The following is a 17,089-nucleotide window of genomic DNA, read 5'->3' as shown; positions in this document are numbered from 1 at the left end:
CTGGGGGGGAAATAGGGGTCTTGGTTTATTTTTAGATGCATATGTAGCACACATGCAACGGTACTGATCCAGAACTGGCAATCACATGACTATTTTGAAGCACAACCTGAAAGAGTTTCTTCCTGGAATCGCATTTGCAATAATGACGTCTGCGTCAGATCATAACCGGAGCGCCAAAGAGAGAATATATTCGCACGAGTTGTCATCTTGAAGCTATTAGGTCGCTTATCACAACACATTGAGGTGGACGGACTTCAACAAAATCACTTTCTATTGTGCTCTGCAGAGCCACTTTTCCATCAAATCCTCCAGGACAACACAGCCCGCCAAGATCCCATTTTGCAAGCTTTGTCACACGGACATGGTCAGATGTAAAAATGTGGACTGGCGACCACTCCCTTGCCTAAAGACAGGAAGGTTAAGTGGACGCAGTTGCATACAGATTATGGATGGAAGTCGCTTTTTTGTTTGTTTGTAGGATACTGCTCTGACTGCTTTCATACAGTGGCAGGCAATCAGATAATTAGATGATGTCGGTACTAGGGATGTAACGATATCCAAACATCACCATACGATATTATCACGATATGAAGGTCACAATACGATAATTATCACGATATTGGGGGGGGCGATATTTAAATAAGATCACAATATTGCAAAAAAAAAAAAAAAAGAGCTCATACTAAAAAAAGGCACAATATTGTGCTTTTGTACATAACAGAAATGCATATAAACCACCTACAATCTCTAATAACAATATTGAGGCACTTACTTGGTAATGCAAGCACACATTGATCGCTTCACAAGCAAATTAGGTTTCCCTTCATCTGACAATTAGCATAGATTTAACATAGAAGGCCAAAACATCCCTAATTAAAATTAAACTGCACGAATAAAATAGCCACTAGAGGGTGCTAGAACTGCACAAATGGAAATCAACCTGACTTTTTAACAGATGGGCTCCTTTTTAATATTGTGAACATGACAACGACGATATTGTGAAAGTTTTAATATCACAATATCACGATATTGCCCTTATCGTTACATCCCTAGTCGGTACCACAATCTGAACCAACTATGACAAAAAGGTGGAAAAATGCCAGTGTCAAAAAGTGGTTCAGCAGCCTTTAGCGAGTTTTTGGCAATACAGTAGAAATTGTCAAATTGTGCACCATACTGAGGTGAACCAAACCAGACCAGACAGATAAATACTGGTTGTTAAAAAAAAAAAAAAAAAATGTCTTTCACACTGAAATCCTGAAAAATTGCCTGACTGAAGAGCTAATGTTAATCCGCCTTTGCCTTTTACACAACACACAACCAGATGATGCGACTTTTAAAATATTTCAAGCAGGGCACAATTGCTTACGCTTCACCATTCTGTATCGGTGCTACAGTATCTATACACAACAGTGACACGGAAAGATGAGAAAATGCCAAAAAGTTGGACAGTACATTTCAAAACCATTGAAAAACTGTGCGCCGTACCGAAGTGACGATGGTTGGTAGCAAAAAAGAGAAATCTTGTGGAATTTCCACAGAGCTGTAACCTGACATTTATCTGCCTTTGCCTTTGTGCACTTAGAAAATTAGGTAGTCTGACATAGCAACTACTTGGAGGATAGCGACATGAGCTTGCATCCTACCAGTCCATATCAGTATCGCTTATGCTTAAGGTGGTAAAATGCTAACTTTTTGTGTGGCAATAACAATGCTAACAATTGCTTACCGCACCAAAGTGAACCCAACCAATCTGTGATGTACTACGTGGTGTAAACAAGTGTTGGGTGAACTTGGCAAGACAACCAGGCAGACAGACAGACAGACAGCATGCCAGGAGTCATGTGGGCACTGCAGGGCAGACCCCCGAAAAAAAAAAAACAAAAAAAAAAACTGCATACCAGACAGTCAACACAAGACCAGGCCTGGACGCCCCGCCATCACATAGAGGCCCAACCCCCACTACCCCCAATATCAGCACGGTGGCCCAGGACTCGTCCGGCTTTATCGGTGCGGTTACATCATGCCCAGCTATGAGCGCCCTCCCCTTTCTCCATACGATAAGGTTTCAGGCCCATGTGCTCCTGTGTCACGTCTGCCAAAATAACGCAGCAGTTTCTAATAACCCGCAGCGGAGAGGAGGGGAACCACGGCCCACCTGAAGCATAATTCAAAAAAAATGAAGCAGCAATAAAGTTTTCAGGTTCAAACGAGCGGGAATATGGGAAACACATGGGTGTTTTCTCCTCACATGCCAACCTGCTGTTTTGTTTGGCTTTAGGCCCACCAGGTGTGCCACAGAAAATTGCCCAAAGTCTAAAAATGATATTTAATCTGTGTTCGCCTATCTATGCCAGGCATATATTGACAGGCAGAAATATTCAATTCTCTTCCATTAGATGGCAGAAATTAGACAATGACCTGTCTATCAACTTTATTTGTTTAGGAATTTGTTCCCACGTAAAATATGTGCCTTGGCCCAAAAAAAGTGTTGAGAAACCTTCAAGGCTGATGATGTTGAGGAAGCGGGAGGAGGTGATGGAGTGGGAGGGAGACGACGAGGATGATGGCGTGACTTCACCGCGTGATGATTATTCAGTAGCATTCCTCATTCCTTTACACAACATTCCCGTCAGTTACTAAAAAAAAAATACACCAAATTTTCCCCCTAAAGTTACAAATAAAGCCTACTAAATGAACTGGCTGACTCATGAGATTTACTTTTCCAGTGGCGAAAAACAAAACAAACCTGCTAACTTGCACTGTGAAAATTCTACACAACATACACACAATAAATAAGTCATCAGACTGGATGAGGAGGAAGAAGAGAAGGCTCGGTCCTCTTCCTCGACCTTCCATACGCGCGTGACCACCATGCTGGTGGAATCGTAGCCGCAACTCACCCTTCAAAGCCGGCGGCTCGGGTGATCTCCAGCGGCGGGGAAATAAATCCGATTTCCGCGTTCTCCCTCGGGACTTGTCACATCATCCTGACAAGTTACACGCAGGGAATAAACGCTTCTTCTCGGTTGATTTTCTCCCCCCGCCAGCACCACAAGGCTCCTTCCTTCCTCCTCCGGCGTCGCCACAAATCCTTCGCCGGCGCCGCGTTGTCGAATCCGGCCAAGCTTCTCAACCGCACCGGCGTCCCTGGAGGATGGAACCCTGCCGTCCGCGTTTCTGCTTCCCACCGACGGACACAGCCTTCCCACACTGCTCCATGCATCGACCCGGCCCAAGTTTTTCTTGTGCCGGGTTTGAGCGTGTGAGCCCCGCCCTGGGCTCGGAGACCGTCTGTGGGAAGCAGGCGAGCCAGTGGAAGAGCGGCAGCCAATCGGCTCGTGAGTGGGGAGGTGCTCTCTCTCCCTCTCCTCCTTCCCGGGCTCTGCGCCGGTGATTAAGCGACGTCCTCATCCGGAGTGGGCGCCACCGAAACTGCTCGGCGTGCGTCCCGCCGAGACACCGACATTGACTTTAATGAGGTTTCGTCGGTTCAAACATTTTTGTGAATATTGCGATACAAACACACGGCTGTGTGTGGGAAGCAATCATTGTTCAATGTGTGAATGCTCAGGGATAATTTATTGTGTGAATGCTGAGTCACAGTGATTCACCCTGACATCAGTGTGACAAATGACAAGCATCATGTCCAACATTGTGCTTCACCATGTGTTGTGTGAATGTTGTGCTGAGTGAAACATTCATTGTTATACTGTAATGCTGAGAGACAATTCACAACATTTGTATTTTTTTTTTTGCAAACATGGATTGTGTGAACGTTGAGATACAAACGTTCATGTGAATACTTTTGTGTAGATGAAAAAAATTATTTTACATGGTAATAGATCAATTAAAGTGTTCTTATCTTTTTCATCCATTGAAATGATGTGCAAGTTTTAAGAAAAATCCATGTTCTATGATAACAAGGCTGGATCCGCTGTCAAGGATTCATCATGGGGTTTCTGCAGTCGTTACGGCTTACGAGTGAAGAAGGCAAAATGTGTCCCATTAAGCATCTGTAAGAGTAAATGCAGCATGGGAGGTTTGAACTGGCCATCTGGCAAAGAGGGCAGATGCCTGGTGGGCCAGCATCTTTTGGGGCCAATGTGCTGCCATTTCATTTTCCTTTGCCCCCACCTCCCCACACACACTGTCATGTTTTGGTTTGGTGGGGGTGGGTTTTTGTTGTCTTTTGGTCGTTTGTCATGTGTTCCTTGTTTCTTCCCTTGTCCCGTTATGTCAAACCACGTCCACCTGAGTGTTTCTTCCCTTCCCAGTGTATCCACCAATCAGCTTCCCCTGCCACTTGTGTCTTACCCAGCTGTGTCTAGTCATTGTCATTAGCCTGTGTGTATTTAGTCCCCTGTTTTCCGTTCGGTTCTTGTGGAGTCATTGTATCTGTTGTGCTTGTAGTATCTGTGTCCCTGTGTTCCATGCCATGCCATGCCATGCCATGCCATGCCATGCCATGCCATGCCATGCCTTGTCTTTGTTTTTTTGATCTTGTTAATTCTTTCATAGCACCTTGTTTATAGTTTTCGTTAATTAAATCCCCTTTTTTACCTGCATCCCTGCCTTGCCCGTTTTTTTGTTGCCTCCTGCATTTGGGTCCTGCCACCAACACCCCACTTTCGTGACAGAATGACTCCACCACAACTGGACCCAGCGGGGGCAATGGCGGAATGGGAGCCCTGGGCGAAGGAGGGGCTTGAGGCCTGCGACCGAGCCATTGCCGGGCTGAAGGAGGTACTGGCTATGTTCCGTGGCGTCGGGAGTGACGGGTCAGACAGGCCTCAAGTCCCTGAACCTTGTCTGCTGCAGCCTCTCGCCCCTGAACCTCGTCTGCTGCAGCCTCTCGCTCCGGAACCTCGTCTGCTGCAACCTCTCGCCCCTGAACCTCGTCTGCTGCAACCTCTCGCCCCTGAACCTCGTCTGCTGCAGCCTCTCGCTCCGGAACCTCGTCTGCTGCAGCCTCTCGCTCCGGAACCTCGTCTGCTGCAACCTCTCGCCCCTGAACCTCGTCTGCTGCACCCTCTCGCTCCGGAACCTTGTCAGCCCCCGGCCGCTTCGCCTGTGCCGCCGCAGCCCCCGGCCGCTTCGCCTGTGCCGCTGCCGCCGCAGCCCCCGGCCGCTTCGCCTGTGCCGCTGCCGCCGCAGCCCCCGGCCGCTTCGCCTGTGCCGCTGCCGCCGCAGCCCCCGGCCGCTTCGCCTGTGCCGCTGCCGCCGCAGCCCCCGGCCGCTTCGCCTGTGCCGCTGCCGCCGCAGCCCCCGGCCGCTTCGCCTGTGCCGCTGCCGCCGCAGCCCCCGGCCGCTTCGCCTGTGCCGCTGCCGCCGCAGCCCCCGGCCGCTTCGCCGCTGCCGCCGCAGCCCCCGGCCGCTTCGCCTGTGCCGCTGCCGCCGCTGCCGCCGCAGCCCCCGGCCGCTTCGCCTGGGCCGCTGCCGCCGCAGCCCCCGGCCGCTTCGCCTGGGCCGCTACCTCCTGTTCCTCGTCAGGCGGCGCATGGAATGCGGCCGCCACCTCGTGTTCCTCGTCCGGCGGCGCCCGGCCAGCGGCCGCCATCGCCTGCACCAGTTCCGGCGGCGCCCGGCCAGCGGCCGCCTCCTGCTCCTCATCTGGCGGCGAACACCCCGCCGCCACCTCTGCTCCTTGTCGGGCGTCGAGAACGCCCTCCTGACTGGCCCCGCTGGGACTCTCTTGTCGGGCGTCGAGGACGCCCTCCTGAACTGCTTTTTGTCTGGGACGGATGGGTGGGCCGTGTGCCCTCCTCCGTGCCCCCTTCCGCCCGCCCTTGTTTTTGGACTTTTTATGTTGGACGTCTGGGAGCCGTCCCTTGAGGGGGGGGTTATGTCATGTTTTGGTTTGGTGGGGGTGGGTTTTTGTTGTCTTTTGGTCGTTTGTCATGTGTTCCTTGTTTCTTCCCTTGTCCCGTTATGTCAAACCACGTCCACCTGAGTGTTTCTTCCCTTCCCAGTGTATCCACCAATCAGCTTCCCCTGCCACTTGTGTCTTACCCAGCTGTGTCTAGTCATTGTCATTAGCCTGTGTGTATTTAGTCCCCTGTTTTCCGTTCGGTTCTTGTGGAGTCATTGTATCTGTTGTGCTTGTAGTATCTGTGTCCCTGTGTTCCATGCCATGCCATGCCATGCCATGCCATGCCTTGTCTTTGTTTTTTTGATCTTGTTAATTCTTTCATAGCACCTTGTTTATAGTTTTCGTTAATTAAATCCCCTTTTTTACCTGCATCCCTGCCTTGCCCGGTTTTTTGTTGCCTCCTGCATTTGGGTCCTGCCACCAACACCCCACTTTCGTGACACACACAAGATTATATTTACAATAGAGACAGCAAACTGAAACAAACATCGCCAAATAAAATACCATTATCTAGTAAATTAATCTCAGCAAAATGTTTTTTTTTATTTAGACTTTATCTTTGTGTGTTGAGGGGTGTGGATCCCAGGGGCACAGACACGAATAAGATATTCTCTATTTATTCATGAAGATGGCAGCACACAGGACAGTGTTTAATAATCCAGCAACGAACACGTTTCTCAGACAGCACCTTCAGACAGTGAATCGTAAAGGACTAAAGAACAGCATCACATAGGCCCGGACTTCACCCAAAGGATTAAAGGTTGACATCACGAACACCACATATCGTAAACAGACACTTGTTACATCAGTACGCATAAAATTTGCTTGTGAAGCGATCAATGTGTGCTTGCATTACCTAGTAAGTGCCTCAATTGTTACGTTGTGGGTATGGGTGGACCCAAAAGCGGAGGAAACAGGCGGGAAGACAGACTGGAAAGATGATGTAAGGAACTTTAACTATGACGGGGAAGGACTGGACGAGACGGAAGGGGAGTAGACTTGGCGTGGCGTGATGCAGAGACTTGGCGTGGCAGAGGCTTGGCGTGGCAGAGGCTTGGCGTGGCAGACTATGAAGACTTGGCGTGGCAGACTATGAAGACTTGGCGTGGCAGACTATGAAGACTTGGCGTGGCAGACTATGAAGACTTGGCGTGGCAGACTATGAAGACTTGGCGTGGCAGACTATGAAGACTTGGCGTGGCAGACTATGAAGACTTGGCGCGGAAGACTATGAAGACTTGGCGCGGAAGACTTAGCAGACTTGGCGCGGAAGACTTAGCAGACTTGGCGCGGAAGACTTAGCAGACTTGGCGCGGAAGACTTAGCAGACTTGGCGCGGAAGACTTAGCAGACTTGGCGCGGAAGACTTAGCAGACTTGGCGCGGAAGACTTGGTAGACTTGGCAATAACAGACTTGGTAGACTTTGGCGATAACAGACTTGGTAGATTTTGGCGTGGAAGACTTGGTAGACTTGGCAATAACAGACTTGGTAGACTTTGGCGTGGAAGACTTGGTAGACTTGGCAATAACAGACTTGGTAGACTTTGGCGTGGAAGACTTGGTAGACTTGGCAATAACAGACTTGGTAGACTTTGGCGTGGAAGACTTGGTAGACTTGGCAAAAACAGACTTGGTAGACTTTGGCGTGGAAGACTTGGTAGACTTGGCAATAAAGACACCACTTTGACAAAACATGCAGACCTTCAAACATCAAACAATGCTCCCACACCCGCGTGAGACAAACACCACTCCCTTATACCAACACTAATGACAATAACAGGACACACCTGGGAGACACAGCAGGGAGGGGGAACCAATCAGCAATACACACCAGGAAGGGAAGACACAAGCAGGTGGACAAGGTTAACCATAACGAGACTGGGGAAGAAGACAGGAACACCAGACAACCAACACTCACCAAAATAAAACAAAAACCCAACCCAAAAAACCGAAACATAACATCAGTATTGTTATTCGAGATTGTAGGTGGTTTATATGCATTGCTGTTATGACCAAAATCACAATATTGTGCTTTTTTTAGTATGAGCTATCTTTTTTTTACAATATTGTGATCTATTTTTAAAATATCGCCAACACCCCCATATATCGTGATAATTATCGTATCGTGACCTTCATATTGTGATAATATCGTATCGTGATGTTTGGATATTGTTACATCCCTATTAATAATGATAATCATAAATTATAGCACTTTCTAGGCACTTTACAATGGAATGGATTCATTATTCATACACACACTCTGGTGGCGGTAAACTACCGGTACTTTAATAGCCACAGCTGCCCCGGCACAAGGCTGACAGAAGTGTGGCTACCAGTGTGTGCCTACGGCCCCTCCAACCACCACCAAACATTGGCACCATTCATACACCAGTGTGAGTAGCACTGTAGGAAAAGTGTGTGGGAAGTGTCTTGCCCAAGGACACAACACATGACTTGGGGAGAGCGGGGATCAAACAGCCGACCTTCTGCTTTCTGAATGACCGCCTCTACACTCTGAGCCTCTTGCTGTCACATCCCATACATCCCCGTTCAGCATCGGCTGCTTTTATTATACTACATTGTTCAATGCAATTACCAGGTCAGAGATGTATTTAAGACAAATATAGTGCAGTGGTTAAAGCCGACTTGTGACTTGGGTTTGTGAGTTCGAATCCTGCTTTGCAGCATGTAGCTTTAATTTCACATCAAAATAATTGTCTTATTATTTAACATTCATGGTATTTAATGTAATTTCACATTATTAATTTTTTTAAATATTATTCCATTCTATATTCTAACGTTCAAATTCAAGGCAAGCTTTCAGTATTATACAATTAGATACCGTGTCAACACCATTTCACAACACTTTAATGTTAACCGCAAGTCCAATTTGCCTGCAAGTTGGTAGCGCAACGGAGCATTTGCACAGCAATTTTGAGAACAGGGTTCAAATTGCTGATTGCAGTTCTGGTTGAGTTATTTACCGTTCAGCTACAATTAATAATTTGTCCATTATCTTTCAATATACTTCATAAGCATTCTAAAAGCATTCCACACATATTCAGATATTATCATTCAGCTTTTAGCATTCACATGCAATTTCTCCAGACATTGCAAGTCGAGTTTTTTATGAAACCCAGACCGTGGATGGTATGACAAACAGTGACTTCTCAGTTACATGCGTCGGCCAATCTAACCCACAATGACAGCACCAATTTTTTTGAGCCAGTTCAGCCCTGTTCGAAGGTAGCTTGAACATGACGTTTGCCAGCTATATTATCTTGTATTTCACTTGGGCCGATGCTAGCTTGATAGAGGACTCAAAGAAAATGCTAGATTGTGATTGATGATGAGCGATGATGAATGATCTAATACAAAGGGTGGAGAACTTTTTTCAGAACCTCGTGCAAAATTTATGAACAAATATGATGCAATGATGTTATTCGTTATGAAGATTTATGGGTTCTATGTTTTGAAGCATTTTATTTCATTTCCTCGAATTTGTCTTTAGACTTGCATGGCGCCTGTTGCTGAAGAAGGACAGTGAAGGCAAACAGAATGCATCTTCCATGCACTAAATGCAGTATATGTCTGAATGTGTGTAGTAAGAAATGTAGCTGGAAATCACAAGCAGCGATAAAGACGGATGCAGTCAACGTGAACAGATGGAGGGGATGAAGATTTCAGAGGACACACACGCACAAAATGAGATTCCCATGTGTGGTTAGACATTAATTCACATTATAGTGGCTTATTGACACATCCTAATTCACCCTCACAAATCATCAATTTTTAATCTAAAGCCCACAATCACTTATTCCTGCTCTGCAAAAAGGCTTCTGCAAAAACTTTAGATTGAGACGCAGCACTCTGCCGCTACATTTAATGAAAAGACCAGCGCATTCCATCACAGCTTGAGCGACAGCTCGGCTCCACCTGGGAATTTTCTGGCAGATGGGAGATGGATGGTGGGAAGCGGAGGGCTTCCGACGTGCTGACAAGGGGTTAAGGCGGTCGTACTCGCCTGAGGTTTTTAGTGCACGAGAGGCTCCGTTTCCTGGAAATGTCTTCTTATCTACATCTCCATTAAGGCACATGAAGACAGATGTTATAAAGTGTTGTCATATTTATAACTACTGAGGGGTAATGACAGGCTAACAAAATTAGTTAAGGTTACTTAAACATCATGTACAGTACAATTACATAACACGTACCTATTGTAACGTTATGGACAGTTCTTTGAAGGTAGTACATGTGAGATTATCCAGTGCATTATCAAAACATTATATTATAGTACATTTGCACAACATAATGAAAACCAAAGAGATCAATATCTAAATATATTACAAAAAATAGGGATGGGGCGAGGACCAATACCAGCCTTTTTTTTTTAAAGGTATAGGTACGACATCAGCAAATACGAGTTTTGGCTGCCCTTTTGTGACCGTCTTTCAATCAAGAAATAGAAATAAGCAATTAGAAGAATAGAAAATTGCCATTAGTTTTTAGGCAATTTTAAGAAAAGTGCAATATTAGGATATATAGGTATTTCTTTAAATTATCTGTTGTAGTTTTTTTTTTGGGGGGGGGGGTATGTATCAAAAGTACTAGTAGTATTGGTACTTGGTATCAGTGACTACGCAAAAGTTGATTATTCGTATTGGTATCTAAATGTCAAAATAAAAAGGGGTATCAAACCTCCCTAGAGAAAAACAAATAATTGAAAAAAAAAAGTATTACAGTACAAATAAAAATGAAGACAATGAAAACACACAACTCACATTCAAATGAAGACAAGGAAGCTCTTCGAGAAAATAAAATCAGATTAAAAAAAAGCAAATAAATAAATTATTAAAATAAAAACAAATGAAAACATATAATAGCCAAAAAAATGCAAAAATAAGAAAAATACCAAATATTACAAAATACAAAATTCTAGATGAAAATAAATATTAAAGAGAAAATATTAGATTAAAAATGCACAAATGGAGAAAAATATAAGGAAACATAAATCATTATTAGACAAAACTACACACATATTAGGAAAAATACAAACTTTGTGAGCAAAATAAAATATACTAAAGAATAGACAAAAATACTACACACAAATATGAGAAAAGATGATACAAAATACTATACAAATAAATGCATATTAGATTGCAAATGGCCAACTACTAACACAACAAAAAATTGATTAAAAATCATCCTGATTGATTGATTGATTGATTGATTGATTGATTGATTGATTGATTGATTGATTGACAAGTGTTTCTGGATACGTGCATCATGGTGACAATGTATCCATTTATGTCAAATGTATTTTAACTTTGAGAATATCTACAGTAATTTAATAAGCCACTGACAACTACTTGGGTGAGTTAAGAACATTCTGAGAGATTCTCCTAATTGCTGTTGATCTACCGCGGGAGTCCATTCATTAGACTTTCTAGCACAATTGACTTAACATGCACTGAACAATGTAAGACATGTTCACTAGCCTGCTGGGAGTCTCTGATTGGTAAAGCACGAAGCCACGGGGTGGAGGATAATGAATGGCGACGTTCTTCCTTCGGGACAGTCATGGGTTAAGGCGAGGGTAAAAGCTGCAATTAGGAAGCAACTCGGGACCTTAGCAGCACTCAAGGCCCCCCTGAAGCCTCATCTATCAAACACTGATAAAAAGGGTTGAGCACCAGGGTAATGCTTAACTAAAAGAACGCTGTCATAAGAATTAAGAAATGTTTCCTCTTTCCTTTGGCCAAATGGAGGAAAAGTCAGTCTTGGAGGAGCACAGAGTGACTTTGTTGTTGTTGTTTGGCGCCACTGCTGCTCTTCACAGCAGCTTGCTTCAATGAGCAAGCATGTTTGCTGCGCCTGCTGCTACTAAACACTGCAGCAGAAGGGGATCTGAAAAAAATAAAATAGGGCACAAAAAGACAGGCCTGTTCTATATACATACATATATATATATATATATATATATATATATATATATATATATATATATATATATATATATATATATATATATATATATATATATATATATATACATATATATATATATACATACATATATATATATATATATATATACATATACATATATATATATATATATATATATATATATATATATATATATATATATATATATATACATTTACATATATACATATATATACATATATACATATATATATATACATATATATACATATATATATATATGTATATATATACATATATACATATATATACATATATATACATATATATTTTTTTTATTTATTTAAAGAATATAGTCCTACTTATTAGAGAATAAAGGTATTGTTTTCCAGTATAAATAGCATAATGTTATAAGAAAAAAAGCAATTTTCTTTCCTTGTCAAACATCATCTTCCCCGAAAATTGATAATTTTATTAAAATAATTGCTTGCTTCTTTTTATCCTTACAAATTATGTTTTTATTTCCTTAAGAGTACAACTCTCTAAAACAAAATATTTATGATTGTAACATGACTTTTTCCTCAAAAAGTGGGTACACATACTCGCTATGTTTAATTAGCATTAGGATTATGAGGAGGGGGTCTTAAGTAACCATTCAGTCCTCGTGCTAGACTTCCAAACTAATGAATGTTCTTCCGGCTTAATGGACTCACTTAAACATCTCGCACAAAATCTTCCCAGAGGAGTGGAGCCTATTCAAGCTGTGCACAGGAGGAAGAACTTGTTTTTTCACCTATTTCGCTTTTTGTAGGCGTCAAGGACATGTGTGATGTTTTTCTTTTTTGTATGGGTCTTCTCTAACATGGTGGTTTGACCTCAATGAGCGGCAGACCACCTGTGGTCTGTGCATCGCACGCCACACCTACGCAGGATTTAAAAGGGCGCATGAATCATTAATGCTACGCCATGAATCATTAAAAGCATCAAACGCTGAAAAGATACACACATCCTCCTCATTCTCTCGCAGTAATGAGCTTCACATGTTCCGTTGGGGAAGCTGAATGTGCCTTGCCAGACATTTTGAAAGTATCTCTAGTGCAGAGATGTTGAGATTATACAAGCTGCAGCTAGATTTTGATGGTAACGGCAAAGCCAGCTCAGACTTCACTCTGCGCCCGCCGACAGGCTGCAGGGAGGTGCAAAGCAAACAGCGGCCTCTCCGCCGCTCCAACGGCCATCCCACTCACAAAGTCAACAATGCATGCAAGGGACGACTTGACTGGACCCGGTCAGTGCATTTCCAGCTGGCTGCCACCCTGGCTCAAAACAGCATATTAGTTTCTTGGCAAACTTTGCCAAACATATGAGCAAAAGTATTCTTGAATTATCCCATTTTAAACAATATGATCTTGAAAATTAGATGGGTTTTTGTTGTTGTTTGTTTTTGTCTGTCACTAACGGTTTGTCTGTCAGGGAAGCCGTAGGGATCCAAAGTGCCTGAAGCCAAATTGGCGTTGTCCAACTTCCTGGGCAAAAGCACACGCGAGCTCTATTTATAACCTCTTAGGGTCAACTGTTTTTAAACAATGGAGAAATCATTAGAATGAAGGCGAAACACACTTGTTACATTGGGAAAACTTTATAACACACCATCATACCAAAATGTCACGCAACTCATAAATATCAATTTACTCAAAATTGTACTTCCTCAGTGTGAAATCTTTTTGTTGTATGAATGGCAAAAGACGAATACAGATTATTGTACCTTCTGCCATCTAGAGGAAGAGCATTTCATTGTTCTGTCATTATCTGTAATTGGCATACAAAGATGGATTACTACAATGAATATTTTTTTTTAACAATTAAGTGAAATTGGATAAATTACTGAACATAACTAAAAAATGTAATCTAATATTTGTTTGGCCATTGTGGTAAAACGCTAAAATGTGGTATGTTTATAACATTTGTGCATTTTTTTTCTATTATTTTGTATCATTTGTGAATGCTTTGTTTTTGCCAGAAAATTTGGAGATTTTTATATTTGTTAATGTTCTGTAATCTGTACATTATATAATTTGCATTTTAGTTCCAGACCGTGTACTGGTCGCCAGCCAAATCACTAAGGCGGTGATTTGATTTCCAACCAAGATAGTGTGTGACACCCTAGAGAGCATCAGCGGTGTCACAGAAAAATTATCCACATAATTTGAAAATCACAATTTATTCATTAAACAGCCTACTTCCCCCCTCACTCACACAAGCTCACATCATGTAAGCCGCGCACGCGGTCTCCCAGGCGGAGAAGTGAACCCACGCCAAATGGCAACGAAGGTAAGTGACGTTTCCACTCCTCCATCCGGAGCCTCTTAATAGCTTACCTCTTTGTTCACATATCTATGCTTGTGACTTATTGTGATAGGCAGAACAATTTAAGATGGCAGAAGGTACATTTAAGTGATTCGAACCGAGAACATTAGAACGGTGAAGCGGACGTACGAACCACTAGTCCAAACAAACAAAATATTATATGAAGACAAAATATTCAGTATATTAAGATTTTTAATCCAGTGCAGTATAGTTGATATATGGTACGCGGTCCCTTTAAGAGCAAACACGCTCGTCTTATTACTTCCTGTATTTACTTCCTGTTTAGCAGTAACTCTCTCGTTCACTATAATCACAACAAACTACCAAGACAGACAAGTAAAAAAGAAAGGCGCTTCTAAAAAAAAAACAACGCAAATTAAAAATGTCACTTTCATGTACATGATAATGGCAGAGCGTAAGAGAAAGCTGATGTCGCGTAAAGTTGACCAAAAAGCAAACAGTGAGAGCGAATTAGTCGCTGTGAGCAAACAGCACAAACTGAATGAGACGGTGCACAGTGTTTATTTCAGTGGTGGTCAAACTACTTACGTGCGCAGGAGACTAGGAGAGGATTTCTTCTCACAACCTTGCGTCGCTTTGGCCAAAGCTTTCCTCGGCAAGGTAACTTCCATGTCACCTGGTGGCTAAAACCATCGAGACAACACTTAAAGCTACTCTTTATAGAGCAGCATGAAATGTAATGTAAATAAATACCTTCGAGAGTAACACTCCACATTGAAGGTCATTCTGCTCATGCAGCACACAGTGTTTTTTGAGCTCTCAAATACTGTTTATTATAATTTGCAATATACAACAAGCATTTCATATATCTACGAGTGTCAATTGTGTGCAAGTAACAATATTTTTCACAAAGTTCCCATAACTATATTAGTTGTGTGCAAAAATAAATGTTTATTACCATACAATATGAGAGATCTCTTTAAATTGTGCATAAAAGTGTTTATTCGCCAGTGCCAGTGTTTTTACCATACAGTGTGCATTCATCTCTAACAGTTACAATTAGAACAGTGTTTATTACCATATCTGTTAAAACATCTCTAACCATGTCAATTATCTACAAAACAGTTGATTATCATATAATATAATCACATGAACAGCATAATTGAGTCATAACTAGGGGTGTGAATTGCCTAGTACCTGACGATTCGATTCGTATCACGATTCACAGGTCACGATTCGATTCGATACCGATTAATCCCGATACGAATTTATAAGTCGATTGTTGCGATTTTTTTTCATTCAAATTTAGAAAATACTAATCAGTAAGCTTGTAGAGTGTAAGATTTATATGAAAATGTATTATTTATCTGAAATTTCAGTCTTATAGAGGTTGTAATCTGTTTCATGTTTGAACAGCATTAAAATAAAATATTAAGGCTTAATGTTCCGTTCATATAACATTCTTCCATGCTAAAGGTGTGAATCCTAAAAAAAAAAAAAAATTCCATTCTGCCGATTATTGAATCGATTTTTTTTTTTTTTTTAACACCCCTAGTCATAACTGAAGCAAAGTGGAAGAAAATGACTTTTTGGTCTGAGTTAAGACACTGTTAAAATATCTGTGTCAATTGTGCGTAAAAACAGTTTTTAATACATGTCTCTAGTGATTACAAAATAAACTTGCAGTGTCAATCAAAACCAGGCATTTTCCACATAGAATTTTGGATACAATATTCTCACAACATTGTGCAATGTGCAGTGCAGGTGTACCTGTACCTAATGAGTTTATATATATTTTTTAAAGCCACAGTTTGGCTTAGAAAACATGAAATGCAGTTTCACGTACTTGTGTTGCATCTTTGTTTTCAGGTCCTGGTTCGCCGCCGGGAGGACGGCACAGAGCTGAGAGGCCGCGTGGTGGAGACGGAGGCGTACTTGGGGGGAGAAGACAAGGCGTCACACTCCGCAGGGGGCAAGCGCACAGAGAGGAACACGGCCATGTTCATGAAGCCTGGCACCATATACGTGTACCCCATTTATGGCATCTACCTCTGCATGAACGTCTCCAGTCAAGGTCAATGGAAGCTTCAATGTGTATGATGAAAATCACAGGGGATGTGCTGTTAAAACTAAAAAATGTGGGTAATTGGAGCTGTAATTGTCTTTAGATGTGCAAAGGATCACATGGTTACAGTATAGTTTTATTTTTCGATTTTAATAATATTTTAACAGTAGTTAAATTGGTATTAGGAAAATGAGGGACTCTTTAAAAAAAAAAGCCACTGTCAGGGGTTCCAGGACTCCCCAAATTTGAGAACATCTATTGTATTGTGTTTGATGAAGGCCAAGTGGAAGGAGACAGAGTGGAGCCACAAGGCCTAACATATGGTTTCATTTCGTGTCTTACAGGCGACGGCGCCGCAGTGCTGCTGCGCTCTCTGGAGCCGCTGCAGGGCCACGCCGTCATGAGGCAGCTGAGGGCCGCTAGACGCAAAGACGGAGCCCGGCCCCTCAAGGACAAAGAGCTGTGCAACGGCCCCTCCAAGTTGTGCCAGGCCCTGGACGTCCCGCGGCACTTCGACCGCCGCGACCTGGCGTCCGACCCGGAGGTGTGGCTGGAAGACGCGGATCCCGCGGCGGGAGACGCCCGCCATGAGGTCGTGGTGGAGGCGCCGCGGATTGGCATCGAGTCCCACGGGGAGTGGGCCAAGAAGCCTCTGCGGTTTTACCTCCAAGGGAACGCGTTTGTTAGCGTGGTGGACAAAGTGGCTGAAAGAGGAGAGAATCCGTCTGACCTCAACTGTCAAACTCTGTGTAACCATACATAAATGGACAAAAGTATTGAGACAGACTGAATCAATTCAATTGCAAAACCAATTTTCCTGTCAGTCAAATATAAGTATTTCACAAACTCAATTGGCCCAAGGCACTTATTTTAC

General features: G+C 43.0%; 2 protein-coding genes across 5 annotated transcripts in view; one reads left to right on the top strand and one right to left on the bottom strand.

The window, feature by feature from the left end:
• The window catches only part of rhbdf1a (rhomboid 5 homolog 1a (Drosophila)), a 45,360-nt gene extending 41,916 nt beyond the window's left edge, over positions 1 to 3,444 (bottom strand). Inside the window, exon 1 of one of the 4 annotated variants that reach the window (XM_077527231.1) lies at positions 2,904 to 3,444. The gene's annotated coding sequence lies outside the window, so the exon portion shown is untranslated. The remainder of the gene's footprint in view (positions 1 to 2,903) is intronic. The other 3 variants (XM_077527269.1, XM_077527260.1, XM_077527278.1) reach the window with 3 other exon arrangements.
• Positions 3,445 to 14,468: 11,024 nt separating this feature from the next.
• On the top strand, positions 14,469 to 17,066 carry mpg (N-methylpurine DNA glycosylase). The gene is made up of 3 exons (XM_077527220.1): positions 14,469 to 14,810; positions 16,020 to 16,224; positions 16,560 to 17,066. The coding sequence occupies exons 1-3, from the start codon at positions 14,583 to 14,585 to the stop codon at positions 16,976 to 16,978; spliced, it is 852 nt and encodes a 283-aa protein (XP_077383346.1). The 5' UTR covers positions 14,469 to 14,582; the 3' UTR covers positions 16,979 to 17,066.
• The last annotated feature ends 23 nt before the right edge of the window (positions 17,067 to 17,089 follow it).

Source organism: Festucalex cinctus, chromosome 1, assembly GCF_051991245.1.
Source record: "Festucalex cinctus isolate MCC-2025b chromosome 1, RoL_Fcin_1.0, whole genome shotgun sequence".
In the NCBI taxonomy this organism is placed as follows: domain Eukaryota; kingdom Metazoa; phylum Chordata; class Actinopteri; order Syngnathiformes; family Syngnathidae; genus Festucalex; species Festucalex cinctus.
This window is presented reverse-complemented; position numbering and strand designations above follow the sequence as displayed.